This window comes from Canis lupus, chromosome 26, assembly GCF_011100685.1.
Source record: "Canis lupus familiaris isolate Mischka breed German Shepherd chromosome 26, alternate assembly UU_Cfam_GSD_1.0, whole genome shotgun sequence".
NCBI classification, from domain to species: Eukaryota; Metazoa; Chordata; class Mammalia; order Carnivora; family Canidae; genus Canis; species Canis lupus.
The window spans coordinates 17,353,423-17,379,629 of NC_049247.1; the positions used below are offsets into that span (position 1 = coordinate 17,353,423).

Consider the following 26,207-nt stretch of genomic DNA (forward strand, 5'->3'; position numbering starts at 1 on the left):
GTCTGATGTATATTCTAGAAATCTGAGTTTTGGCAAATAGTTCACAAAATATTGAAAGCTGAATTTTGCAGAGATTTTGTGCAGTGTCTGCAGCACCTTTCAGCACACCCAAGAAAAAAGCAATGATTTCACGTCCATTGATGAACAAAAGGATAAAAAGATTAGTCTATCTCTACAATGAAATATTATCGCAAGGTAAGAGGAAGGAAATCTCAAGAATTGTGATGACATGCATGGCCATGTAAATCAAATACTGCATGATGGCACTTATATGTGCACTGGCACGGTCAACACACAGCATCAGGAAAGAGAATAGGAGCTAGAAGGAGGGACAAAGGGGGAAATGTTGCTGGTCGGATACAAAGCTTCAATGATACAAATTCAATGTGTTCTGGAATTCTATCTGCAACCAAGGGCCTGTCATAAGCAACGCTGTATTATATGCTTGAAATCAGGAAGAGATTAGAGGATATCAAATGCACTTACTGTCAAAGAACAAGAAATTCGCTAGCAGACACTGTGTGGGGACATACCTTTCTTTTGATGAGACAATATGCAAAACAGAACAACATAGTCATTGAGAACGCAGTGCATAGTGTTGATGACTTGCCAAAAGTTACAATACTGATGAGGAAGGGGTCCGAGACAGGACGTGAGTTGGTTCCCTGGGGAGAGAGTTCCCTGAACACTTCAGATCTGCCTAGGGTCCCGGAGATCATGCTCTGATCCCCTGAACCAAGGGCTGCCTCAGTCTCTTTCTCAAATCCTCCTGCCCTAAGTTCCCTGTGCAAGACATTCCACAACAAGGGGGACTGCCTGAGCCAAGAGTAAAGTTCACATCCTAACGGAGTCATCCACCTCCCGGTTTCAATCCCTGACCCAAAACACAAAGCAGTTGCCCCCAAGTCAAGCTCTTGGAAATGGCAACGGGAAGCCCAACTGTGGTCATCCTCCCCCAGTGCTCACACTGCCATCTGGTTCCCATGAAGCCTTCCTGGGCACCAGTGGACTCGCCCTCAGTGACCAGTGGACTTCTCCCAAGCTGACTCAGAACCCAGGATTTTCCAAACATACTGTCCCATGAGGGCTCTGCCAAGAAGTAGCTTCTTCTCTTCAACTGACCAAACATGTTGAACAGTTATTGTGAATTCATGACATTCAAGCATGTTTTAGGCCTCAGGGTGAATGTGTTATCAGACATACTACCACATGTGTCTTATCACTTTTTTTTCCCTTAGGAAGGCTGCATGCCCAACATAGACTAGACACATGACTCTAGATCAAGAGTTGCATTCTCCACTAATGAGCCAGCCGGGCAGTCTCCACTCTGCTTCCAATTCTTATTGTATGTGTGCCACGGCCTGAGGTCAGACCATGCCATGACACTGATGGCCGGGCACTGGTCAGCTCTGTATCTCAGCTGTACAAGCAAATAGCAATGAGCGGGGAATGGATACCAAGCTAACCATAACCTGGCCCTTGAGTCTGATCTTCATTGTCCCAGGGGTAGGCTCTCATTTCACCATTACTAGCGCTCATCATACAGACAATGCCATCACATACCATGAAAGAAAGTCCTCGATTCTCAGCGGATCGAGGTCACGTGCTCAGCACTGACAGACTTAGACCAGGTTATCTAATGGTGCCTCCAAACCCTCAGAATCTGCAAACCGACCACAACCATGGCTTTGCACCTACCACTATCATAGCTTTATGCTGACCATAATCATGCTTTAACTGACCAGAACTATGACTTGGAATTGACCAGCCTCCTATGTCCTTTTCCTACTAGTGATTATGGCAAGATCTTTACCACTACGGCTCAAGAGCTTCCCTGGGCTATGTAACCACAGAGGTGACCTCATAATGGTAGACAGTGCTGGGATTTCCCTTGGCACAACAGGTCCTTCCTGACATACACACAGACGCTAAAGATCCTTTGCACAGTAACCAATAACTCCATGCCTGAGTCATCATTGCAGTTTAGTTCACTAATTAGAATATGAGTTTTGGACTCTAAGCTTGGATTCATATCCTGGCTCCTTAATTCGGAGTTCATGAACTTCATCACTGTGTCTCTGTTTCCCCACCTGAGGAGGAGGGAGTGTCAACAAAACATCACATATGTGTTTGATGAGCATTGAATGAATAAAGGTATGGATAGTGATCAGGAAGGTTAAGTAGAAGCTAAATATCCTGTCTGACATCTCACGTTTCCCAAGTTCCAGAGCTAGATTGAACCCTGGGAATCTGACTTCCCAGACCATTGCCTTGTAACGCAAACTGGCTTTGCCTAAATACAAGTATTTTACCTTAACACCATTTAGTATTCACAGAATTGGAGGCCTTGAAAAAAAAAAAGCTATTTGCTTCCTCCCTGAATATACTCTTGGGACCCTTGATCTATCCTGACTATCCTGCACGACGTTCCAATTCCTGAGTCATGATCAGCACATCAAATGTGATGCATAGTAGTGTGCAGGAAAGTAGAGTCACTAGTATCAACTCTTGTGTTTTAAAACGTGTGAGACAAGGTCACTGTGCATTAATTATTCCTCACACTAATATACGTGCCTCAAAACAGTGCCTGGTGACCCTTGGCATGTCCTCGGATAAACCACAGCTTAGCTTTTGGACAGAGTTCTGGAGGGCAGTTTAGGAGAACTGAGTAAGACGTTATATGAAAACAACTCTAATGAAGTCTCTTTGTTTTCAAGCGACATTCCTAAGTGCAAACGCTTGCCATTCTCCACATCTGTAAAATTTACTTTCTCTACTCAACTGTGTGCATCACCTATTTTTCTTTGAGAATGACTAATAAGTGTTTACATGGTTATCTCTCAGTCATTAGTTTATTAACCAATTATCCACGCAAGTAGAAAGACTGGCTATTTGTTGCACACCTGAGAATAATATCATATATTCACCATGCTTACACCTTAAGAGGGGAGGAATGGGATGAGGGATAGCATAAAATTGATATTTCTATAAAGTGTAATTTTGGAAAATGCCCAAAGGGTAACAGGAAATATGTGTTTGGGGCATAAATGGAATCAGAGACATTCATATTCACAGGGGGACTTTTGGGCAACCATTCAGATGAAGGTAGCAACGTGCCCCTGCAAATACGGAACTCGATCCCCATTTTGGGAAAAAACGCAAGGAAGACATTGTAAAGCATTGATAAAACAATGACAAGTATCCTCCATATCAACCTTTCTGGATTTGCACTTAATTTCTGAAATGAATACTTTGAATGTGTAATTTTGGACACTAACGAAACCTGAAAATAGACGTGGCCATATTTCCCCCTGTGAGGTCCTTTGTGATGACAAATGAGGGCTGCAGGATATAATAGGGAGTAAGACATTTTTTCAAAACGGAGGCACAATATTCAAGGCAGTTAGTTTGGTAGAATAACGAAAAACAGAAATGGAGCAATAGAACAAACGAAAACGCGTACGTATAACGCCGCATGACAATTTGGGGAGAGGAAACTAAACAAAGACTGCTAACTCTGGGAAACGAACTAGGGGTGGTAGAAGGGGAGGAGGGCGGGGGGTGGGAGTGAATGGGTGACGGGCACTGGGTGTTATTCTGTATGTTAGTAAATTGAACACCAATAAAAAATAAATTAAAAAAAAATGAGAAATATAGTCGGAGAAAGAGTTAACCATCCAGTTGGTAGCAAAGAGCATTCAGAAGATCTTTAGGAACATACCATCGCAGAGTAAAGAATTGAGATTGCCCATTGTCACGACGCCAGGTAGAGAGCTGAGCACCTACTCACTTCTCACTCACTCAGCTCAAAGAGTGACAGGTGGGAAGAAAGTCAGAGGTGTTTCCCGTCACCATGGCAACGGGCATCCTCATAAAGCTTTCAAAGTGAATGCAGCTGCACAGCAACCAACTTCTGCTCTGTAGACTGAGGTGCATCTGGGGAGACAAGGGTGGTATTTGAGAGGAGACACTTTGTATCACAAAGTGTTAGATAAGTAGAGTTTGTATAGCAAACTCTATTTTAAGCTGCCTGAGGACCCTCGCACTGTTTTCCAGAGTGGCTGCTCCAGTTTCCTTCCCATCAGCAGGGCCGGAAGGTTCCCCTTTCTCCACATCCTTGCCAACGTTCGTTGTTAAATTTAGCCATTCTCACCAGTGTAACGTGGTACTTCATTGTGCTTTTGATTTGTATTTTCCTGTTCACAGGTGTTGTGGAGCATTCTTTCCCGTGCCTTTTGGCCACGTGTAGGTCCTCTTTCGAGAAACGTCTGCCCCTTTGCTCTGTCCATTTCTCAAGTAATATTAAAATATGTCATTAGGGGCGCCTGGGTGGCTCAGCGGTTTGGTGCCTGCCTTTGGCCCAGGGCGTGATCCTGGAGTGCCAGGATCAAGTCCCACATCAAGCTCCCTGCATGGAGCCCGCTCCTCCCTCTGCCTGTGTCTCTGCCTCTCTCTCTGTGTCTCTCATGAATAAATAAATAAAATCTTTTAAATAAAATACATCATTAAAATATAAAAGTTTAAATAAATAAATAAATAAATAAATAAATAAATAAATAAATAAATAATATATACAAGTTAAAAAAGGAAAGATTTCAAAAAGAAGACTTGATAAAACAAGAAACTAGGTGAGATGAGAATAAAGGAAAAAATAGAGGATGACTGTATCTTGAAAGAAAACGGAATCATACAAGGAAAACCTTGAGTTGCTGTGCTCTGTTCCCCAGTGCTAGAGGTTCCACTTCTGTTTGGTCAGGAAATGTGCTGGTCACCTGTCCTTCCAGCTGATCCTCCCAGGAAGGGCCTGCTGCACAGATTCTCAGGTGTGTGTGCCTGGGTGGTGTTGCACCGACCTTGTCAGGGGGCCAGGCTGTTTGCTCTGTGAGGGTTTTGTTCCCTGAAACCTTTCATGTCTTTTTGGGGAGTGAGAGGCAAAAAGACCACACCCTGATCTCCAGCCCCAGAGATGAGGGATGTGGTGACTGACCAATCTGCAGACTCCGATGGTGCCTGCCTACTCCAATTCTCTCCTAGGGGACCTGGGGGGACGCAGAAATGTGCAATGTTTAGGTTTCCTCAGGCAGTCTTTGCCGCTCCTGCCCTCCCCGCCTCTTCCTGGAGGAACGGGAGGTGTGTCCCTTTCTGTGGTTGCTGGCCCCCCACAAGGAGAACGTTCAACCGGGCCAATGCTGACCCACTCTTCCTCTCCCAGAGGAAGGTGGAGGCTGTGTTCCAGGCCAGTGTGGACGGGGGTCACCTGGCCCGGCGGGGGATCGTGGTTGATGGCACCACAAACTGAACATTCTCGCAGGCTTGCTCATCTGAACCAGTACTTGGGAACTCTGCTGGCTCAGGCACCTGAGTGCTTTCTGGCCTCCAGGAATATTGAGACCCCCCCCACCCCCGCCCTGCACTGATCTGTGGTTCTGCACCCTTTCACCAATGAGTCCCTTTCAGGCAGGGACATCTCTAGAGGAGCACACTTCTAAGGGCCCAGATTTGAACCTGGGGGCACTTTCACTTTCCTAAAGTTGGCTTACACGTGCTCCCTCCCCCACCCCACCCATTATCCTCTAATATATCCCTTTCCGTTTTACTTCTCCACACTCCGCTTCATTTTTTCACTTTTCTATTTGTACACTCAGCCATTCTTGCTTACAACTCGGCTTGATTTCATTGGTGTTCAGGATGGCTTGATAGTTATGTAGCTAATTTTGGGGGACCAGCTGACATGAGGACCTCTACTCCGCTTTCTTCCATCCATCTGAAATTTATTATTTTTTTTAACAGGCCTAATCCAACTGATTCAGGAGGTTAGTCCATGAACCTGTCATTCCCCAAAATTCAAGTTTGTTTTTCAAATAAAGTCAGCTTTATTTAGGATCACGCAAACTACTTGAAGCACCACACACACAGGATTCCTTAAGAAGAACCTGCGGGAGGTATAGTCCCCCCACACACCAACTTTACTGTCCTAGCTCCATGAGCCTGACTTAAGCAGTAAGAGAGGTTTCTATTCACAGCCACTCACATCTTAGGGGGAGGAACTTCCTCACAAGGTTGGGGCTGCTTCTATCTGTGGTGGGAACCAGGCCCCAGTGACAAGCAGAGGAGGCAGAGGAGAGGCATTCCCCAGCCCTAGGACCTACAAAACTCCAGAATAAAGAAGTTGACTAAACACAAACCATCACCAGGCTGTGTTTATGGATTTTAATAAGTACCCGAGCTTAACAAGCCCTCCTACATCAAGGCTTGCAGGGAGATTAGAAAAAAAGGAACAGGTTCTTAGGGGGTTCCATGGGGAGAACACAATCCGGAACGTTCTGGTTCTGCTCTGTCCTCTGACTTGGGTGTGGACCAGAAAGTCAAAGAATGAATTCCCCATCCAGCAACTGATGCCCTCTGTGCCATGCTCTCTCTCTTAATTCACAGATCATAACTGTGATATTCCTTTCAGAGACTGAAATGTAGAGTTTACACAATCTGCACTTTACAATTTATATACCCAGAGTCTTTAGGGTACACAGATTTCAAGGAGGACTCAATCTGTGGGACTTCATGATCCATCAGTGCTTGAAGCTGAGCATTCCCAACTCCATCCCGATACACAATGATAGCCTGTAGTAGAAACTGATTATGTTTACACCAGAGCTTCAGGGCAGCTGGAAGGAAACCAGAAACACGGGTGAATAAGCCGTAACTCAGAACCAACTGGCCACTGCTATTTGTAACAGCTTCTAGGTTCATGTTCTTTCAATCCTGTAGCCTCCAGGACACATTCACTGCCTTTTGGTCTTCACGTGAGCTCAGCATTTCTCAACAGCACCACTACAGAAATTCTGAGCCAGATAATTCTTTGTGGGGGCAGAATGGGTGTTGCTGTCTTCTGTAGCATGCCTGGTCTCTACCCGCTAGTTGGAGGCCAGTAGCACCTCCATCCCACCTCCATCCCATCCTAGAGCGCATCTCTAGGCATTGCCAGACGTCTCCGGGGGGACAGTGTGTCCGCTGGCAGACAACTACCGGATGGAGTCAGGCAACCAATCTTGATGGGACACTAACCTTCCAAGCAGGTTTTAAGCCCGTTCACAAGCTCTTGACCCAACTCCTGGAAAATGCACTGAGAGAACCACCTGTTTGGAGAAAAATAAGCTGTCAGTTTGAGATTTGGGAGTCTTAAAATTCCCTTATTTTTCATCCTGAGTTAATCTAGAACCTCTGGTGGTGGGGGGGGAGGGGAGAGTCACTATGGGTAGCTGAAGATACAGTCAGGAATCCATTCTTTGATGCCTCTGCCGATATCGAAGCATTGGTCTCTTCCAGTACCCTAGGCATTCATTAAAATTGTGAATGCACACAAATAGGAATATGGAAGCATTCACTAACATTGGTACAAATTACACGCACTCAATGTGCAGGACTACTGCTGTCTCATGGTGGACACCCAAAATAAATAACCAGTGTTACTGGAGATTGCCGCTTTCAGGCTGAGGTCTTAAACAATGGTTCATCCATAATCATGGTTTGAGGGAACCAGTTGCTTTGGAGCAGTAATTTTTACTTGACCACTACCCAACAGATCAAGCAATACTGGTCTCAAGTTTCTATACCCTGTTTTTTTTTTAATTGCTTCAAAGTATTACAATGACCTGACATGATATAATACATTTGTCTGCTTCTTTTCCAGAATTTACAGTCTACAAGATGAAATCATGGTATGTTCAAATGCTGAGAACAGAGCAGTGGAAATGTTGTGCCAAAAAGCAAGATTTCAACATTATTCATGAACTGAATGAAATCATTTGGGGAATATAAAAATTAATGAAAGGGAATAAAGGGAAAGGAGAGAAAATGAGTGAAAATCTCAGTGAGGGTGACAAAACATGAGAGACACCTAACTCTGGGAAATGGGGGGTAGTGGAAAGGGAGGTGGGTGGGGGTTGGGGTGACTGGGTGATGGGCACTGGGAGGACACTTGGCAGGATGAGCACTGGGTGTTATATGTTGGCAAATTGAGCTCCAATTTAAAAGAATTAAAAATTTAAAAATGAACTGAATGAGAGCTTAATTTCTTCCCATGATTGAAACATTATTTTCCACATGCCCTTCTACCAAAAAAGCAAACCAGTATTATATTAAACTAGAACTGGAACTAGACTGGAATAATTGATGCCATTCATGAAAATAAAAATGGACCCCCTTAAAGAATACTCTGTAATTATACCTAGGGGGCCACAATTCTCAGGAAGCATAAAAATGACTGGTGATGGTTATACACGTGCTAATGCTCAAGAAACTAAACTGAAGAATATGCAAACTCTTTTGAAGGTAGGTTCTACTCTAAGCACAGAAAACAAAAGTATCCCTGGAGCAAGGGAGAAACATGAGATATGGAAGCATATCTTCTTCGGCAGATCCATTACATATAGATCTGTGAAGAGCAGATCCTGTACCTATAGGATTCTGATTGTATTCCTAGGTCTGTCTTCCCCATGTGGGGCCTGAGTCCTTCCCCATGTGTTTTTTTTTTTTTTTTCCTTCCCCATGTGTTAATGGGGAGACTCACTGATCATCAGAGCCCCCAGTGAGCAGAAATCTAACGCTTGGAATCTGTGACTATTGTATCGCCCCTGTGATTATGCCCTATGTCACAGTTGGCTTTAGGGGAGATTTTCCAGATGGACCTTATCTAATTTCATAACCCCCTGAAAAAGCAAGATAGCAGAAGGGGGAAGAGAGATTTGAAGCAGAACAAGGAGTGTGTGCTCTGGGGGAGCAGGGCATTCGAGAAGGAATATGGATGAAGTCCCAGGAGCTGAGACAGGTCTGTAGCTGGCAGCCAGCAAGGAAATGGGGACCTCTGTCCTTCATCTATCAAAAACAAAAACAAAACAAAACAAAAAAAAGATTCTGCCACAATATGTGCACTTGGAATAGGACCTCAAGCCTCCAGAGGAAAATGTGGCTTGGCCAACATGGCCAACCTGATGGCTGCCTGACACACCTATGCGCAGACACAGGAGTGTCCTCTTAAGCTGCCATGTTTGTCATCATCTGTTAAGCAGCAACAGAAAAATGATATAGATCCTTCCACATCAAATGTATTTGGAGCATAACTTTGCCAGAAGAGGGAGAGAATACCCTGCCCATGGCCCTTGTCAACAAACGTTAGTTAGGCCCACCTCTCCTCTTTGGCCTACAGCTAGTTACCATCTACACAATGTCTGCCTACGCCCACTCACTGCGTCAATTCTTGATTGATGCTGGACACGAAGCCTGCAACTGACTTCCGCCGATTTACAATATCATGGAAACAGTCGATACCAATGAACATCGCATTCTGTAACTGAAATTTTTAAAAAAAGGTAAGACATTGAGTTAGAACACAATAGAAGCACAATTAAGCAATTGCGTTTAAGATGGTTGAGTCTTAAATTCCACTGAACACAAGTGAAATAAAGAGAAGGCAATGAAATCCAACGTTTCCTGTCTCCACCTTCCGGAGGGCTCCTCCCATCTTGCAGTTCATCTGCTGGGCAATCTTTGTCGCAATGGTCATCAGCGTCTGGGGTTTGTCTAAGGTCCGTGCCACGACACACTGGCTTGGGGTCGGACAATTGACACACAGGTATTGTTTTATGCCATCATACAGGTCTTTCTTTTCACTGGACAGCACGCAAAGGACCTTGAAAGAAAGCAGCAACAAGACTACCTAGGACATGAAACCACAGTAATGGGAGAAGTGGATGTCACGTCAAGCAAACTACCTAGGTGGAGGAACAGAGTCTGTTCATTCAATCCACAGCTGGCCCAGGAGGGTAAAGGGTCTGGAATCCCATTCCATTCAATAATGGCGAAGGTGAGCATATGGAAGAAGAAAGAGCCTAGGAGCCAGGCACGGGCAATATGCATGAATCACTTGCACTTGCAAAGTCTTTACGTCCTGGCTATTCTGTTTCTAGGAGTTCATCATGAAGTTGACACAGAGGGTTAACAAGCACAGACTGAAACGTACCATCATCAGGAACATCACCACTTACATGATGGGTGCTATGTGAGAGCACTTGCCAAGCATTGTACTTGACTCAGTTAATTCTTCAATAACCTACTGAGATCAAGACTAGTATCCCCATTTTACTAGTGGGGATAAGCAAATAAGCTCAGGAGTTATGGAAACTGATGTACAGGCAGCAGGGCAAGACTTCTAACACGTGCTCAGACCTCCAACAGGACATGGGATCATAAGAAAGAGCAATTACTGTTTGGTTGCTTTCTAACTATAATGGAAGATCCTCAATGTATTATTTCTAACATGATGATGCTTCTAGGAAGATTTTTTGGGGATAATCCTCAATCAGACTAGGGAAATTCCTTTCTCATTTTACAATTTTCTTTTCACGTGAATGAATGTGGAATTCTATCAAATGCATTTTGTACTTTTTTTTTTTTACATTTCATCTGCAATTATTTTTCCTATAATTCACCACACTAACTGTTTCTTTTTCTGAAGATTGCATTTCAGGCTTACTGTTACCCTAGGCCCATGGTATTCTACTTTTTCTTTTAAGATTTTTAATTTACTTATCTGATAGAGAGTGAGAATGAGAGCTATCACAGGAGGAGAGAAAGAGGCAGGTTCCCCACTGAGCAGGGAGCCTGAAGTGGAACTCGATCCCAGGACCTGAGGATCATGACCTGAACTGAAGGCAGACACTTAATTGACTGAGCGAGCCATCCAGGTGCCCCATCTCCTAATATTTCTTTAACCTCTAGCAAATCTGTTAATCATGAACTCTCCTTGTTCTTAATGTTGCCAAGCCTCCCTCAGACTGTTTTCTTCAATCTTGACAACACCAAGTTTTAACACTTCTTGCTTTCGATCTGTCATTCTGTTTAGTTTCTGCTTTTTGTTTATTTTATTCTACTTTGTTTTGGTTCACTGCGCTTAGTGCATTAAGGTTCAGATATGCTTTTCTTAAAGCACCTAATCTTTTGCGTACAGATTACACACACACACACACACACACCTCCATTTATTTATATATATACACATATATAAATATACATATATATTTATGTATATAAATTTATGTATATACATATACACATATATGTATATTTCAATAGCTCAATAAGTCAAGCTTTTAAGTACAAGTGCAAAATCTAGATTCTAATTTTTTCTGTGATGATTTCTGAGTAGTATTCAGAGAGTGATCAGCTAACGTATCCTACAATTTCAGCTTCTGGAATAGCATAGGCCAGTCTCCTCCTAAGAAGAGCTGTTCAAACTGATGAAAACACAGGGACTGTGCCTGTTTGGGGCTCAGCCAGTCTAACAAGGTCATAAAGAGTTATTAGGTTAAGACAGGAAAGAAGTAGGGACCCAGAGAGGTGATCTCAGCAATTGAGGCCACTTTCTCCCAAAGTGTCTGCCCACTCTCCAGTGAACATGGTTGAAAGGTCAGAGACCATGAACAGGCTGACAGCCTCAGAGACAGGAAAGGACAGAAATTGAAGACAAGTCCCTGCCAAAGAAAGGGCACTTGAGATAGATTTTGAGCGTCTACCACTCAAAATTAAACAGATGAGATTTATAACACTACAAAGTAAGACAGCAAGCTGCTGTCAATGGGATGCCGGGGTGGCTCAGTGGTTTAGTGCCAGCCTTTGGCCCGGGGTGTGATCCTGGAGTCCCACATTAGGCTCCCTGCATGGAGCCTGCTTCTGTCTCTCCTGTCTCTCCTGTCTTCCCGTCACTTTCATGAATAAATAAAATCTTTTTTTGTTGTTGTTTTTAAAGGAAGTGCTATCAAATAGACACTTACCATCTGTGTTTTGGAGGAAACATGATTTTCTAAGACAGTTGTATAGGACTGGACTGTATCACTTACTTCAAGCCTAGAAAATAAGTATATATCATCTGTATTCAAAAGGCAAATATGTAACAAATGTTTTATGCAGCCCAATGGAGCACCACATAAAAACAAGGTATAATGTTAAAAAAAATTACTTTTAACTAATGGTCGTGAAAGATTTACTTATTTGAGGGAGAGCTTGTGCACGTACACACATAAGGGGAGGGGCAGACAGAGTGAATCTTAAGCATACTCTCCACTGAGCACCCAGCACGATCTGAGCCAAAACCAAGAGTCAGATGCTTAACTGACTGAGCCACCCAGGTGCCCTGAAAGTTTGTTCTTAAAACAAAAATAAGTTCAATTTTTGGCTTCCTCAGCATGTATCCCAATAGCCAAAACTATATATCCCCAAAGCCTATTTTACAGTTAATTGGAATAGATTAGACTTTGTTTACAAACCTCCATGGTTTTAATACAGTGACCAATTCCTATAATTTAATATCGTCTGACTCCACTTTACCTCTGATTTGAAGATCGGTTGTTATAGATCTTAATTTCAGCTCTACTTACATTTTTGCCTCTCTCATAGCTATGCCCATGGTGGGTGTGACTTTACGTAGACTCTGTACTAAGGATGAAGCCGCTCCATAATTTCTCGTAGGATAGAGTATTAGCCAATGATCTAGTGACTTCACATTGAGTAAGGGTCCACTTCTGGTCTCTCTCGACCAATCTGCAAACTGTGGATGGGAGTCAAACTGGAAGACACAGTATAAGACTTCAGTTTTTAAAGAAATACCATCAAAGAGCCTTTCTATTGCAAATCCTTGCTACTTCCTACCGAAACATTATAATTTTAAACTTTGGTCATAACTGAATTACATATTCTTTCCTTAAGATAGTGGTAAGTAATACTGGGATTCTATCATGGGTTACTCTGGATTGTTTGGATTCTAGCTATTTGACTCTTAAGGATATACTTGGCAGATTGTTTTGCCATAAGAGATGTCCACCAACACTAACCAAAGGTAAACTAAAGTTTACCTTTAACCAAGGTAAACTATAGAGTTTACTATATGCCAAGGGTGTTACATACATTCTAATCGAACACCTGCTTGCTCTCCCCTAGAGAAAGGACAAACAGGCCAAGAAGAGAGAGCAGAGAGTTACTGACCTGACTTAGGTCCTCTGCATTATTATTCATTTGGCCCCAAATGACTACATGAGTAACTAGAACATGACCATTTTGAAGCTGTCTTACCACTGTTCTTCCTTGAAAAATTCTTACTCCTTTCAAGATCCTCTTCGAGAAGGACAAGAAGTTGGTATCAAACTTCAAACCCCAGAGTCAAAGTTCCCGTTGTACCTCCCTATTTCTGAAAGTAAAAATATTTCCACAGAATCAAACCAAAGGAAATAAGCAAAAGTGATGATTCATTTGCAAAATTCTCCTTTAATCTAAGATGCCTTGTTGTTTGACTTCTGTATTGACATGTTGCAGAGAGAGGGTCTCTAGTACTTTGAAGTCATGTCCTTACTCTCACATTTGTGCTTAGGGTCTTTCTATTTTGTTCTTCCCCTCCAGACCTCCTCTAACTTTGCATCGATGGAACAAATAGAGTTGTTCCCACAAGAGGTCGTTTTCTTCCAACCTGTTGTTTTTTAGTTGGAGAATCTGAGATATCAAGAGTTCTGCACGGGTCTCAACTTCAGGACACACACACAAACACATACAGAGAAGAATAGGACTTAACATTTGTATAGTATTCATCAGTTTCCGTAATTCGTGCTGCCTTTTTCTGGATCCAACCTCATATGAAGAGCCAAGTCTCTCATCACCCTGTAATCTTTTAGCGTTTTAACTGATAGACCCTTAAAAAGTTAAGAAGATATAGCTAAACAAGCAAGAATAAATATGTATGTGAAGAAGCCTTGATGGTTTTATCTGGAAGAGGAAGAGCCAACGGAGAGAACACAGCTCTGGGTCATTATGGAGTACTGTGAGAAGCCTGTACTTCTACATCGTAACATCTGGGGCTTGAAAGGGGTGGTCTTCTATGAGGACTGCATAAATCTGAAGTACCTGTCAGGTAGCATAGCTCAGGAACCAGCATTATAGGCTTATGGGGTACGTCCTGTTGGCTCTTTTTCCATTTACCTTTGCTGATCAACAGTGGCTGAGTTAGGTCGGTAACCTCTGTATTATACTGCTGCTCAAAAGAGGTGAGAAAGAACACTGGTGTGACTGTCAGCAAAGGCTAGTCAAGTCACCTAAATAGGTACATAAAAGTCTGGATCACTAACAGAGGCCCAGGGGTGTGCTAGGAAGACTATTTCCCCAAGTTTAAGAACACGTTAAAGATACTCTTAATAGTCTCTTAATTTAGATGTCCCAGGGATGACCTCTTTTTTCTCTGTAAGCACACATGGCCCAGGAGAACAAGACTCTCATAAACATAGTGTTGCCCGCATTCGCCTCTAGGATTTGGATGGATTCTTGTCTCACATTTAGATCTTTCATCCTTTTTGAGTTTATCTCTGTGTGTGGTGGCAGAGAATGGTCTAGGTTCCTTCTTCTGCATGTGGATGTCCAATGTTCCCAGCACCATTTATTGAAGAGACTGTCTTTTTTCCAGGGATCGTCTTTCCTGCTTTCTCGAATATTAGTTGACCATAAAGTTGAGGATCCACTTCCGGATTCGCTATTTGGTTCCATTGATCTATGGGTCTGTTTTTGTGCCACTACCACACTGTCTTGATGGCCACGGCTGTGTAGTACAACCTGAAATCTGGCATTGTGATGCCCCCACACAATGCGGGTCTTCATTTTGAATAGTCCCCTGGCTATTTGGGGTCTTTTCTGGTTCCACACTAAACTTAAGATGGTTTGTTCCAACTCTGAAGAAAGTCCATGTTATTTTGATAGGGATTGCATGAAATGTGTAAATTGCCCTGGGTAGCATGGACATTTTCACAATATTAATTCTTCCTATCTATGAGCACGGAAAATTTTTCCATCTCTTTATGCCTTCCTCGATTTCTTGCAGAAACGTTCTGTGGTGTTTAGGGTAGAGATCCTTTACCTCTTTGGTTAGGTTTATTCCTAGGTAGCTTATGCTTAAGGGTGCAATTGTAAATGGGATTGACTCCTTAATTTTCGAGGCTCTTCTAACAACAACCTGTCAGTCAACAGCTCCTTCTATGTCCATTAATTTCCCAGGATCTCCTGTGGAAACAACAAAAGGAAAAACGAGCAGACAACCTGGGGACATCTGCCCTGGAAAACGGGTGAAAATATTTACCATCTTGAATAGCAAGAACTTGACCCATCAGTGGAGATGCCAGAGGGTAACATGAAAATTGATTCATTAAATAGCCTCAAAAATCTTGTCCTAGGGGCATCTGGGTGTTTCTGTCAGCTAAGTTTCTGCCTCCTGGTTTTCAGCTCTGGTCATGACCTCAAGGTCATCAGATTCACCCATATTCAGCATGGAGCCTGCTTCGTACTCTCTCTTCCTTTCCCTCTGCCCGTCTCCTCCTTACACTTGCTCTTTTGCTCTATCCACACACACAAAACAGAATCATTATTCAGTTTTGCTCGGGGTGCCATTGTTAAGACAAACCTCCTAAGCCGTATTCTTTATGTTTCATGTGTCCACACCTTAATTTAAAAGGTCAGTCATTAGTTTGTGGCCAAAATAGTGAAATCGCATTGAGAACTCTAATTTGGTCAGATTTAATGGGAGGGGTTGTGAAGCTAACATTTGGACATACTAATCTGTGTTAAATATTAGCAAAATGTTTTCTGTTTTTACATTTTTTTACTGGAGTTCAATTTGCCAGCATATAGCATAACACCTAGTGCTCATCCCGCCAAGTGCCCCCATCAGTGCCCATCACCGGGTCGCCCCAACAACCTGCCCACCTCCCCTTCCACTACCCCTTGTTCAGTTCCCAGAGTTCGGTGTGTGTCCTGTTTTGTCACCCTCACTGATATTTTCCCTCATTTTCCCCATTCCCTTTATTCCCTTTCACTAGTTTTTATATTCCCCAATGGAATGAGACCGTATCAAGTTTGTCCTTTTCCCATGGACTTATTTCACTCAGCATAATCCCTCCAGGTCCATCCACGTCGGAACAAATGGTGGGTATTTGTTGTCTCTCATGGCTTAGTAATAATTCTGTTGTAGCTGTGGACCACATCTTCTTTATCCATTCATGTCTCGATGGACCCCGAGGCTCCCTCCAGAGTTTGGCTATTGTGGACGTTGCTGCCATAAACATTGGGGTGCATGTGTCCCTTGGCTATTCAGGGTCTTTTCCGGTTCCACACAAATCTTATGATGCTTTGTTCCAACTCCCTGAAGAAAGTCCATGGTATCTTGATAGGGATTTCATGAAATGTGTAAATTGCCCTGGTTCGCATGGACATTTTCACAATATTCGTTCTTCCAACCCTCATGAGCATGGAGTATTTTTCCATCTCTTTGTGCCTTCCTCCATTTCCTCAGGAGCGTTCTGTAGTGTTTAGGGTATAGATCCTTTACCTGTTTGGTTAGGTTTCTTCCTAGGTATCTTATGCTTTTGGGTGCAATTGTACATCATATTGACTCCTTAATTTCTCTTTCTTCAGTCTCCTTGTTTGTGTATAGAAGTGCGACTGATTTTGGGCATTGATTCTGTATCCTGCCATACTGCCAAATTTTTATGAGTTCTAGGAATCTTCGAGTGGAATTTTTTGGGTTTTCTATGTACAGTATCATGTCATCTGGTGTTTGAAAGTTTGAAGGCAAGTTTGACTTCTTCTTTGCCAATTTAATGCATGTTATTTGTTATTGCATGATTGCTGAGGCTAGGACTAATACTCTTTTGAATAGCATTGGTGAGAGTGGACATCCCTGTCCTGTTCCTCATCTTAGGGGAAAGGTTCCCAGTGTTTCCCCATTGAGAACGATATTTGCCGTGGGCTTTTTGTAGATGGCTTTTAAGATGCTGAGGAATGTTCACTGTATACCTACATTCTCAAGAGTTTTGATCAGGAATGGATGCTGTATTTTGTCAAATGCTTTCTCTGCATCTATTGAGAGGACCATATTATTCCTGTTTTTCTCTTGTTGATATAATCTACCACATTGATTCCTTTACAAGTTTTGAACCTGCCTTGCATCCCAGGGATAAATCCCCCTTGGTCATTGGTCATGGTGAATAATCTTAATGTACTCTTGGATGGTATTGGTTAGTATCTTGTTGAGAATTTTTGCATCTGTGTTCATCAGGGATATTGATCTCTAATTCTCCTTTTTGGTGGGGTCTTTGTCTGGTTTTGGAATTATGGTGATGCTGGCCTCATAGAACGAGTTTGGAAGTATTCCACCTCTTTCTCTCTTTCTGAACGGCTTTAGTAGAATAGGTATGGTTTCTTCTTTAAACGTTTGATAGAATTCCCCTGGGAAGCCATCTGGCCCTGGATTTTTGTGTCTTGGGAGGTTTTTGATGACTGCTTCAATTTCCTCCCTGGTTATTGGCCTCTTCAGGTTTTCTATTCTTCCTGTTCCAGTTTTGGTAATTTCTTCTACATTGCTCATTATATGTTTTTAAAATCGGTGTAGCCCTGGTGGCACAGCGTTTTATTGCTGACTGAAGCCCAATTCTTTGTTCCTGGAGACCTGGGATTGAGTCCCATACAGGGCTTCCTGCATCGAGCCTGCTTCTCCCTCTGCCTTCTCTCCCTCGCTCTGTATTTCTCATGAGTAAATAAAATATTTTTTTTAAAAAAATTTAAAATCAGTGTATTTCTTTGGTATTGGTGGTGCTCTCTCCTTTTTCATTTGTGATTTTATTAATTTGTGTCTTTTCTGTTTTTAATAAGTTTGGATAATAGCTTATCTATCTTTTTAATTCTTTAAAGAAATAACTCCTGGTTTTGTTGATCTGTTCCGCAGTTCTTCTGGTCTCTATTTCATTGAGTTCTGCTCAAATCTTTATTAACTCTTTTCTTGTGCTGTGTGTAGGTTTTATTTGCTCTTCTTTGTCCAGTTCCTTTAGGTGCAAGGTTAGCTTTTGTATTTGAGTGCTTTCCAGTTTTTGGATGGATGCTTTTATTGTGATGTATTTCCCTCTCAGGACTGCTTTTGCTGCATCCCAAAGATTTTGAACAGTTGTATCTCTCTCTCATTAGTTTCCATGAATCTTTTTAATTCTTCTCTAATTTCCTGGTTAACCCTTTCATCTTTTAGCAGGATGGTCTTTAATGTCCACCTGTTTGAATTTCTTCCAAATTTCTTCTTGTGATTTAGTTCTAGTTTCAAAGCAGTATGGTCTGAAAATATGCAAGGGATCATCTCAATCTTTGGTATCGGCTAAGACCTGATTTGTGACCCGGTATGTGGTCTATTCTGGAGAAAGTTCTATGTGCACTTGAGAAGAATGTGTATTCAATTACGTTTGGATGTAAATTTCTGTAAATATCTGGAAATCCATCTGGTCCAGTGTGTTATTTTAAGCTCTTTTGTCTTTGGAGATGTTGTGTTTAGGAGATCTGTCATTTACAGAAAGCATGTGTTGAAGTCTCCCAGTGTAAGTATCATTATCTAAGTATGTCTTAACTTTGGTTATTAACTGATTGATATCCTTGGCAGCTCCCACATTAGGGGCATACATATTTATGATTGTTAAGTCCTCTTGTTGGATAGATCCTTTAAGTATGATATAGTGTCCCTCTTCATCTCTTACTCCAGTGTTTGGGATAAACTTTAATTTATCTGATATAAGGATGGCTATCCCTGTTTTCTTTTGAGAACCATTTGCATGGTAAATGGTTCTCTAACCTTTTGTTTTCAGGCTGTAGGTGTCCTTATGTCTAAAATGAGTCTCTTGTAGACAGCAAAGAGATGGGTCTTGCTTTTGTATCCAGTCTAAAACCCTGCATCTTTTGATGGGATCATTAAGCCCATTCACATTCAGAGTTACTATTGAAAGATATGAATTTAGTGTCATCATAATACCTATTCAGTCCCTGTTTTTGTGGATTATTTCTTTGGACTTCCTCTTTCTTTTACAGGGTCCCCCTTAATATTTCTTGCAGAGCTGGCTTGGTGGTCACTGAAATCCTTTCAGTTTCTGCCTATCTTGGAAGCTCCTTATGTCTCCTTCTATTCTGAATGAGCACCTTGCTGGATAAAGGATTCTTGGCTGTATATTCTTCTCATTTAGGACCCTGAGTATATCTTGCCAGCCCTTTTTGGCCTCCCATGTCTCTGTGAAGAGGTCTGCTGTTAACCTAATACTTCTCACCATATAAGTTAGGGATCTCTTTTCTCTTGTTGCCTTAAGGATCTTTTCTTTATCTTTGGAATTTGCAAGTTTCACTATTAAATGTCAGGGTGTTGAACGGTTTTTATTGATTTTAGGGGGGGACCTCTCTATTTCCCTGATCTGAATGCCTGTTTCCCTCCCCAAATTCAGGAAGTTCTCACCTATGATTTGTTAAAATACGCTTTCTGGTCCTCTGTCCCAGTCATCGCTCTCTGGAACCCCAAGTTTACATAGATTTTTCCTTCTGAGGCTTTCATTTATTTCTCTTAACTTTCCTCATGCTGTTTTAATTGTTTTTGTATTGTTTCCTCAGCTTCCTTCCTTCCCATCAACTTGTCTTCTATGTCACTCACTTGTTCTTCTACCTCATTAACCCTTGTCGTGAGGACCTGCAGTTTGGATTGCATTCACCTCATTTAATTGATTTTTTAAAATTCGGCCTGATTAGATCTAAATTCTGTAGTCCTGAAGTCTTTTGAATCCTTTATGCTTTTTTCCAGAGCCATCAGTAGCTTTATAATTGTGCTTCTAAATTGGCTTTCTGACATTGAACTGTAAGCCAAATTCTGTTACTCTGTGGGAGAGAGGACTGTTTCTGATTCTTTCTCTTGTGGTGAGTTCTTCTTTCTAGTCATTTTGCTCAGTGCAGAGTAGCTAAAAACAAGCTGTACTTGTTAGAAGCCCAAGCTCTTCTCTCTGTAGCGTTCCAGCTGTTCTCTCTTTAAATCTCAGGGCGAATTTGTAGGTTTTCAGGATGATTTGAAAGTTACCTAGGTAATTTGGTGGGGACACGTGACTTGGGGGACCCTACTCTTCCGCCATCTTGCCCCACCCTTCTCCTCGCCCAAGGACAATCTACAAATGACGATCAGATCAGGCCAGCAAACTCCTCTGTGGGAACCCCCAGGGCAGGGACATGACATCTCCCTTATCTTTGGATCCTAGAGCTGCACTTTCCAGGAGAATAGCCGCTAGCCAGATGTGCCTGTTTATAACTAATTAATGAATTAGTTCAATTCATTAAATATACATAAATTGAAGCATGTTAACCCATCAGTCACACTAGCCACATTTCAAGTGCCCGATAGTTATGTGCCAGAGGCTACCTATTCAATGAGTCAGAGGACATTTCTATTACCACAGATGGCTCCCCTGAACAATGGCTGTGATCCTGCACAGGGGCTGCACCTGGACCCCACCTAACCCAGCGTGTGTCCATCAGAGCTGGGATCTCAGGTGGATCCGTGTGCAGGTGAGAGCTGTCATGATCCTGTGGAGATGGGGAAGTGCCAGGTGAAGGGGGAATCCTTTCTGTCACTGAAGGTTTGCAACTGTGGTCACTGTCCTATTGAAGGGCTCTAGTTCCCGGAGCCCAGGAAGGATGAGGACCCAGAGGAAGAGCGGGTGATGCTGGGTGAGCGAGCCTGGCCTCAGCTGGAGTAGCAGCAACAGGGGAGCCCCTCTCTCTAATAACCTGCTGCTCATGCTTGTGTCCCTAAAGATTGGGGGTTGGAGAGTATTTTTGACTGCAGTAGTGAGGGTGAAGACTCTCCAGGTTGGGAACTACGCTCCAGTAGGAATCAATGAAAGATGGTTCCGGGAACAGCCACGTTACACCTGCTGCTTTGGAGACTGAGGTGGGGGAGGGTGTTGTGAAATCAGAGAGAAGAGGCAAATACGTGTGATGGCTTGTCTTGTTTTCTTCACATATCAATGACATAGTAGTAGGAGATATTATGTGTGTAGGCATCACATGTGCTTTGCTATTTAAAGTTTACTTTCTCCCCGGACCCGCTCTCTTCTGCTCTGCCTCTGCCAAGCAGCAAAGCCTTGCTTATGTTTGGATCATGTGTCTTGGGAACTCAGTAGGGGAGTACTGGGTCGGGTTTGGGGTGACCCATGACAAAGGCTGTCTGGTGGGACGCACTGTGTCCCATACATCTAAATGGCAGACAGAGTGCATCTCTGTGAGCTGGGGACCCTCTCCCTCTGCAGCTTTAGGTCATGGAGCAGCACCCAGCAGCACCAGCAGGGCCGCCCTCAGGTCTGTTCCTGGGTGATGGGTGCTCCCTGAGCGGGCAGCACAGAGAATGTTCCCTCTCAGCCTCCTGCAACTGCTCCTAGGTCCCACTGCAGAAGGGAGGTGGGAGACACAGCCTGGAGCACATTTCTCTCCTCTCCTCGCCCAGATCCCCAGTCCTGGGACCAGAATGAAATCTGCACTTGCCTCCAAGTGACAGAGGCCTGTGTGTAAGCACCCCGAGATCCTCCCTGGGCGGCAGTAATTGTAGGGACCTGTGTGAAGGTGACACACAGTCCCTTTCAAGGACCTGCAGAGCTGGTCTCCTGGGACTGACCAGGCCCAGGACAGAGGCTCTGAGTACCTGCTCCCTGCTCCCGTCAGGACCTGCTATTCCAGCCACACAGTGCTGGGCCTGCTCCCCACACCAGGGGCTCGGCCCCACCTGGGAACTTCCCTCGGGCCTGCCCAGAGGCCCCCCCGACCAGTCCTACTGGGGCTCAGGGCAAATGCTGGCAGACACCCGAGTTTATGTACCACACCTTCTCTGGTACCACTTTCACACCACTTACAGACTAGGGGAATTTGGATAAGTTCCTTTTAATTTCATCCACTCGAAGGGGCTGGGAAACTTAAAGAGGCTGTTCTGAGGATTAAGTAACTCCAAGTAGCTGAGGTCACCCCAGCACAGGGCAGATATGCAGTATGTGGCATGGGTCACTGTTCCCTTTCACAGGGCCCAGCCCAGGCTGATGGCAAGTGCCCCCAGATTTGGCTGGATTGGTGAATTGATCAATTGATTGATTATGGAGGGTGGCAGCACACCCATGATCATTCTTCCACTGCTCTCATGTCAGAGAACCATCTGGTGGGTGGAGGTGACAGGAGAAGGGAAGCAAACACTGATCAGGAGAGATAGGAAGAAGGGAAGCAGTGAGTCATGGGTACTGAGGAAGGCAACATCCCACATGGAAATGCATGGTGATGGTGGCTGCCTTCTTGGAAGGACAAGATGACACAGGCCTTCATTCCAGACCACAGTATGAAACCCAAGAGCCGGAAGAGTATGGTGGGGATCAGAGACCCAGTCCCTCATGGCAGAGGGGAAGCCATCATGGTCTTTCCTGGGACAGAATTGAGTTCTAGGGTCAGGCACATAATCTTCTGGGCCATGACCCTAGGTACTCTCACCTCAGCCCTGACTGTCCCCTGTCCTCTCCCAAGGCCACCCCCTCCCAGGCCACTCCCGCTATGGTCCATGCAGAGGGTTACTTTGCATGAAGGCTGGATAGAGGGAGCAAAACTGCCAGTGATTTATCTCATCATCTCTTTTCCATTTTCTCTCTTCCCTACCCATAAGCTTCCTCTGCACCTCTTCCCCATTCCCTCTTTAGATGATTGTCCTCCTGAAGGACCCGGTTCCATCTGGGGACAGGAGGTCCTCGCATCTCTGGTGTCTATCAAATCTCCCACCACTGCCCCCCTCACCCGCTCTCCCGGCATCACCCTGACTCCAACCCGGGTCTGCACTATCTGAATGGTGTTGAGCAGCCCTGGGTGGTGGGAGGGGGGTGGGAGGGTGAGGTGAGATAGGCAGGGTCCCCATGCTGGAGGGGCCCCGGAAGACTGGCTCTGCCCCGGGCACCAGCCCTGCTCGGTGCTCTCCTGCCCCAGGGAGGGGTGGGGGGAGCTCAGAACATGCCCGGATTCTTCTCGGGTCCCACAGAAGTGTGGTATCAGAAGCTCCCTCATCCTGGGCTCAAGAGATGGAATGAAGGAAGTGAAAGCTGATGGAATGGAAGAAGAGGAGGAAACGGGCATGTAGAGCAGACAGGAGGAAAAGCAGAGGCAGACAAGCGCTCGTGTTCTCCGCTGCTCCCCTGACTTTGTCTTTGCACTTTGGGAAAAGGAACAAACCCAAAGGGGGCCCCTCGGGGGCCACCCTTCACGTGACTGCCCAAGGGACGCAGGAGGGTGGGAAGAACCAGCGCAGGTAAGTGAAGGGTGTCCTGGGGACATCTATCCTGGAAACTGATGCCTGGTCCATTCTTTATGTGAGAGCACAGCCCTGACTCCTCCCAGTTCAGGCTCCGGGCCCGTGGGGAGGACAGAGGCCCCTCAGCCGGCCCAGCTCCCCATCCCCGCAGGTGCAGGGCAGCCCGGCGGCCAGGAGGCGACACCGCAGCGTCCGAGCCCAGCTGGGAGTTGCCCAAGCCCCAGGGGCCCCTCAGCCTCTCCACACAGGACCTGGGGCACCCCAAGCCAAAGTTCTATATAGACTTTCAAGTATATATGTAACAATCAAATGAAACATGCACACAAAGTGAAAGGACATGTAGTGCGATGCCCATTTTGGATATGGTAAAGAAAAAGAATGGCAAATTGCTTATGTTTCTTCTATTTTCTGATTTTTTTAATTAATAAAACAGAAATAGCCAGTTTCATTACTTTCTAATTTTTTTTTAGGTTTCATCACATTTTAAATAGCAGTGTCCCCGTAGTGCCTTTTCACACTGAAACACATTGAGCCGTAAGCTTATTTTTTTATGACTTCAGCATGACCATTTTTAAGCTGAAAGGCACAGGCAAGGCATTGGTGGAGAAGATTCTTAGGGGAGAAAGGGAAGCCCTCCAGGGAACTGTGCACCCTGGTGGTGTAGGTTGCCACATGGCCCCATCACACGTGAGGTGGGGGACACGTCACCTCTCCTGCCCCATGTTCTCAGACCTCCTGCTCCTCACAAGCCCAGGGGTGGGACTCAGGCTTTTCATCCCAGAGTCTGGAGCCTCCCCTTCGGCCACTCCAGTTCACTGTCCAGGGCACCCAGGGCTTGAGGGCTCCTGGCCCCAGGCCCAGGCTGTCTCTCTCCTGGAGGACACTTACAGACACACTCCTCAGATGGGTGACACCCTCAGCCTCAGAGCCACAAACAGACCCAGTGCCCCGCGGATCTGACTGCTGGGGACCTGCAGGCCCGAGGTCACCTTCCAGGACCTGAGGAGCCTTCTGGGTCCCGCACACCGCCCCCAAGCAGTCCCCCTTCCTCTGTGCCTCTGCAGGGGGTCGGGGGGGGGGCAGAAGCCCTGCACCCATTTGCACAGCAGATGCTGCTTAGAGACCCAGGAAGGAAGTGCCCTACAGGTGTCGGCTGGGATCTCAGAGCTCCTGGACTTGCAGAGTGTCTGGAAGCTTAAAGGGGACAGGAGGCCAAGGACCAAGGGCTCCCCACTGCTCCTCGGGCCCCAGCCAACTAAGTCAGTGCCAGCCTCCGAGTGTGTGAATTGTACAAATGCCACCTGAGTTGCAGAGAAACATTTTATAGTTAATGCTGGAGGCTTTTACAGGAAGCAGAATTTATCTTCTGCTAGTTTGATCTTTAAAATATTTTTATGTAAAATGAAACACAAAAACAGAACAGCACTTGAAGCAAAGGAAGCAGTCGCTGAATTAATGTAGGTACTGCACTCTGGAGCAGTGGCTGTTCACTCCGCAAAAGCCAAATGCTTCCGAGAAGCTTCTCTCAGCCTCCTTGCCCTGCCCCAGGCTCCCACAGTGGAAACTCTCCCGCTTGCTCCGCTACCTTCCCAGGTTGCTGCCACACTATTTTTGCACCAACTATGTGTAATCATTGTGCTTGGAATATTCATGGAGTAACTGATTTCATCCTTGTAACCTAATAAATTAGCAATGATTTTGACGTCCTTCTACAAGAGGCTGCCAGGGTGCTGGAGCCGCTCAGCATGTGGAAACTGGGTGTTGGCGGCAAGTGTGTTTATAAGAAACCATAAAACTGTACACTTAAGATGTGTGCACTGCATAATATGTAGCATAAGTAACAATTAAAAACAAGAGATATAGGGTAGCCCCGGTGGCACAGCGGTTTAGTGCCACCTGCAGCCCGGGGCGTGATCCTGGAGACCCTGGATCGAGTCCCATGTCAGGCTTTGTGCATGGAGCCTGCTTCTTCCTCTGCCTGTGTCTCTGCCTCTCTCTCTCTCTGTCTCTATGAATAAATAAATAAAATATTTTAAAAAATAAAAATAAAAACAAGAGATATAAAAAAATACATTTTCACACAAAGCAAACTTCAAGCCTAGGTGGCTTCCTCTGAATTCAACTGAATATTGAAGATGGAAATGCCAGTCTCCTACACACTCTTCCAGGGAACAGACACAGAGGAACATCCCACACTGCTTTCATGGGATTAGGAGCATTTTGATGCTACCCCAGCATGGACACGACAGGAATGGGGCGGGGGTGGGTGGGTGTCACAGGTCAACCCCTCTGGATGTAGATGTCAAAATCCAAAACCAAACATTAGCAGTGTAAATCTGGAGATTTAGAAAGGAAACTGGTAAAAAAAAAAGGAAACTGGGATCTCACGGTGGGATTTCCATGGATGGATGTGGACAGGGTCCCTGGCCATTTGGGTGTTGCCTAGGGGAGTGGTGAGAAGGGATAGTGCCATCGGGTTGATGGAATGAACATTTGGTGACAGAGGGAAGGAGGGCCTGGGTGACTCTCAGAGTCCTGGGGGGTGGGTGTCATAGGCTATGGCTATGGAGGTGACCCTCTAGGAGAACATGAGACTCTCTCCACTACCACTGTGGAGACTAAGAAGGATGAGGAGTCTGTAGAGACTCTGTCATATTGAGGAGTAGGAGAGATACCCACTCAGAGCCAGTGCAGTCCCTGCCTGCCCTCAGCCAGACCTTAGGCCAGGCTGCTCAGACAGGTGCTTAGATCAGTAAGTAAACAGCGGGGGACATGCCAGCTTCCTCCATTAAACCACCAAATACTAGCCCAGTTGATCACTGTCCTCATTAATCAGCACCAACTGTTCATCTAGAGTTGGTCGGTGAAGGCCAAGGTAACTCACTAGAGAGCTGTCATGTGGACAGTTGGCTTGGAAATGCCTGGACTCTGAGCCACGTGGGAGCCACGCAGACCACTGGTCAGACCCCCAGGAGTTCATCTTGGGCAGCTATTGTGTGAAGATGCTAAGGGAGAAGGG

At 44.7% G+C, this 26,207-nt stretch overlaps 2 protein-coding genes and 1 long non-coding RNA gene across 21 annotated transcripts in view; 1 reads left to right on the top strand and 2 right to left on the bottom strand.

Moving 5' to 3' along the window:
- The window catches only part of LOC119877590, a 33,107-nt gene extending 29,237 nt beyond the window's left edge, over nt 1-3,870 (bottom strand). For 4 of the 14 annotated variants that reach the window (XM_038575345.1, XM_038575347.1, XM_038575346.1 and 1 more), the window contains exons 1-2: nt 1,564-1,684; nt 534-665 (exon numbers count right to left, since the gene is read on the bottom strand). In XM_038575345.1, coding sequence (XP_038431273.1) covers nt 534-594 — 61 coding nt within the window. In that variant the 5' untranslated portion in view covers nt 595-665; nt 1,564-1,684. Of the gene's footprint in view, nt 1-533; nt 666-1,563; nt 1,833-3,721 lie in introns of those variants that run through there. The other 10 variants (XM_038575356.1, XM_038575355.1, XM_038575357.1 and 7 more) reach the window with 9 other exon arrangements.
- LOC119866181 lies at nt 1,906-7,907 on the top strand. The gene is made up of 3 exons (XR_005379278.1): nt 1,906-2,154; nt 5,791-5,942; nt 7,688-7,907. It is a non-coding gene; the product is annotated as an uncharacterized LOC119866181 (long non-coding RNA).
- Nucleotides 5,844-22,556, bottom strand: LOC119866178 (piwi-like protein 1). Of its 6 annotated transcripts, none has more exons than XM_038575361.1 (8): nt 20,311-22,556; nt 13,033-13,234; nt 12,429-12,616; nt 11,826-11,898; nt 9,485-9,685; nt 9,243-9,346; nt 7,063-7,133; nt 5,844-6,662 (listed from the first exon to the last, which is right to left on the bottom strand). In XM_038575361.1, the coding sequence occupies exons 2-8, from the start codon at nt 13,060-13,062 to the stop codon at nt 6,475-6,477; spliced, it is 855 nt and encodes a 284-aa protein (XP_038431289.1). In that variant the 5' UTR covers nt 13,063-13,234; nt 20,311-22,556; the 3' UTR covers nt 5,844-6,474. The 6 variants fall into 6 exon arrangements, with proteins under 6 accessions (XP_038431289.1, XP_038431292.1, XP_038431288.1 ...); XM_038575364.1 differs by having other exon boundaries at nt 13,120-13,234; nt 20,311-22,554; XM_038575360.1 differs by lacking the exon at nt 20,311-22,556 and adding an exon at nt 19,334-19,659.
- Between the last annotated feature and the right edge of the window lie 3,651 nt (nt 22,557-26,207).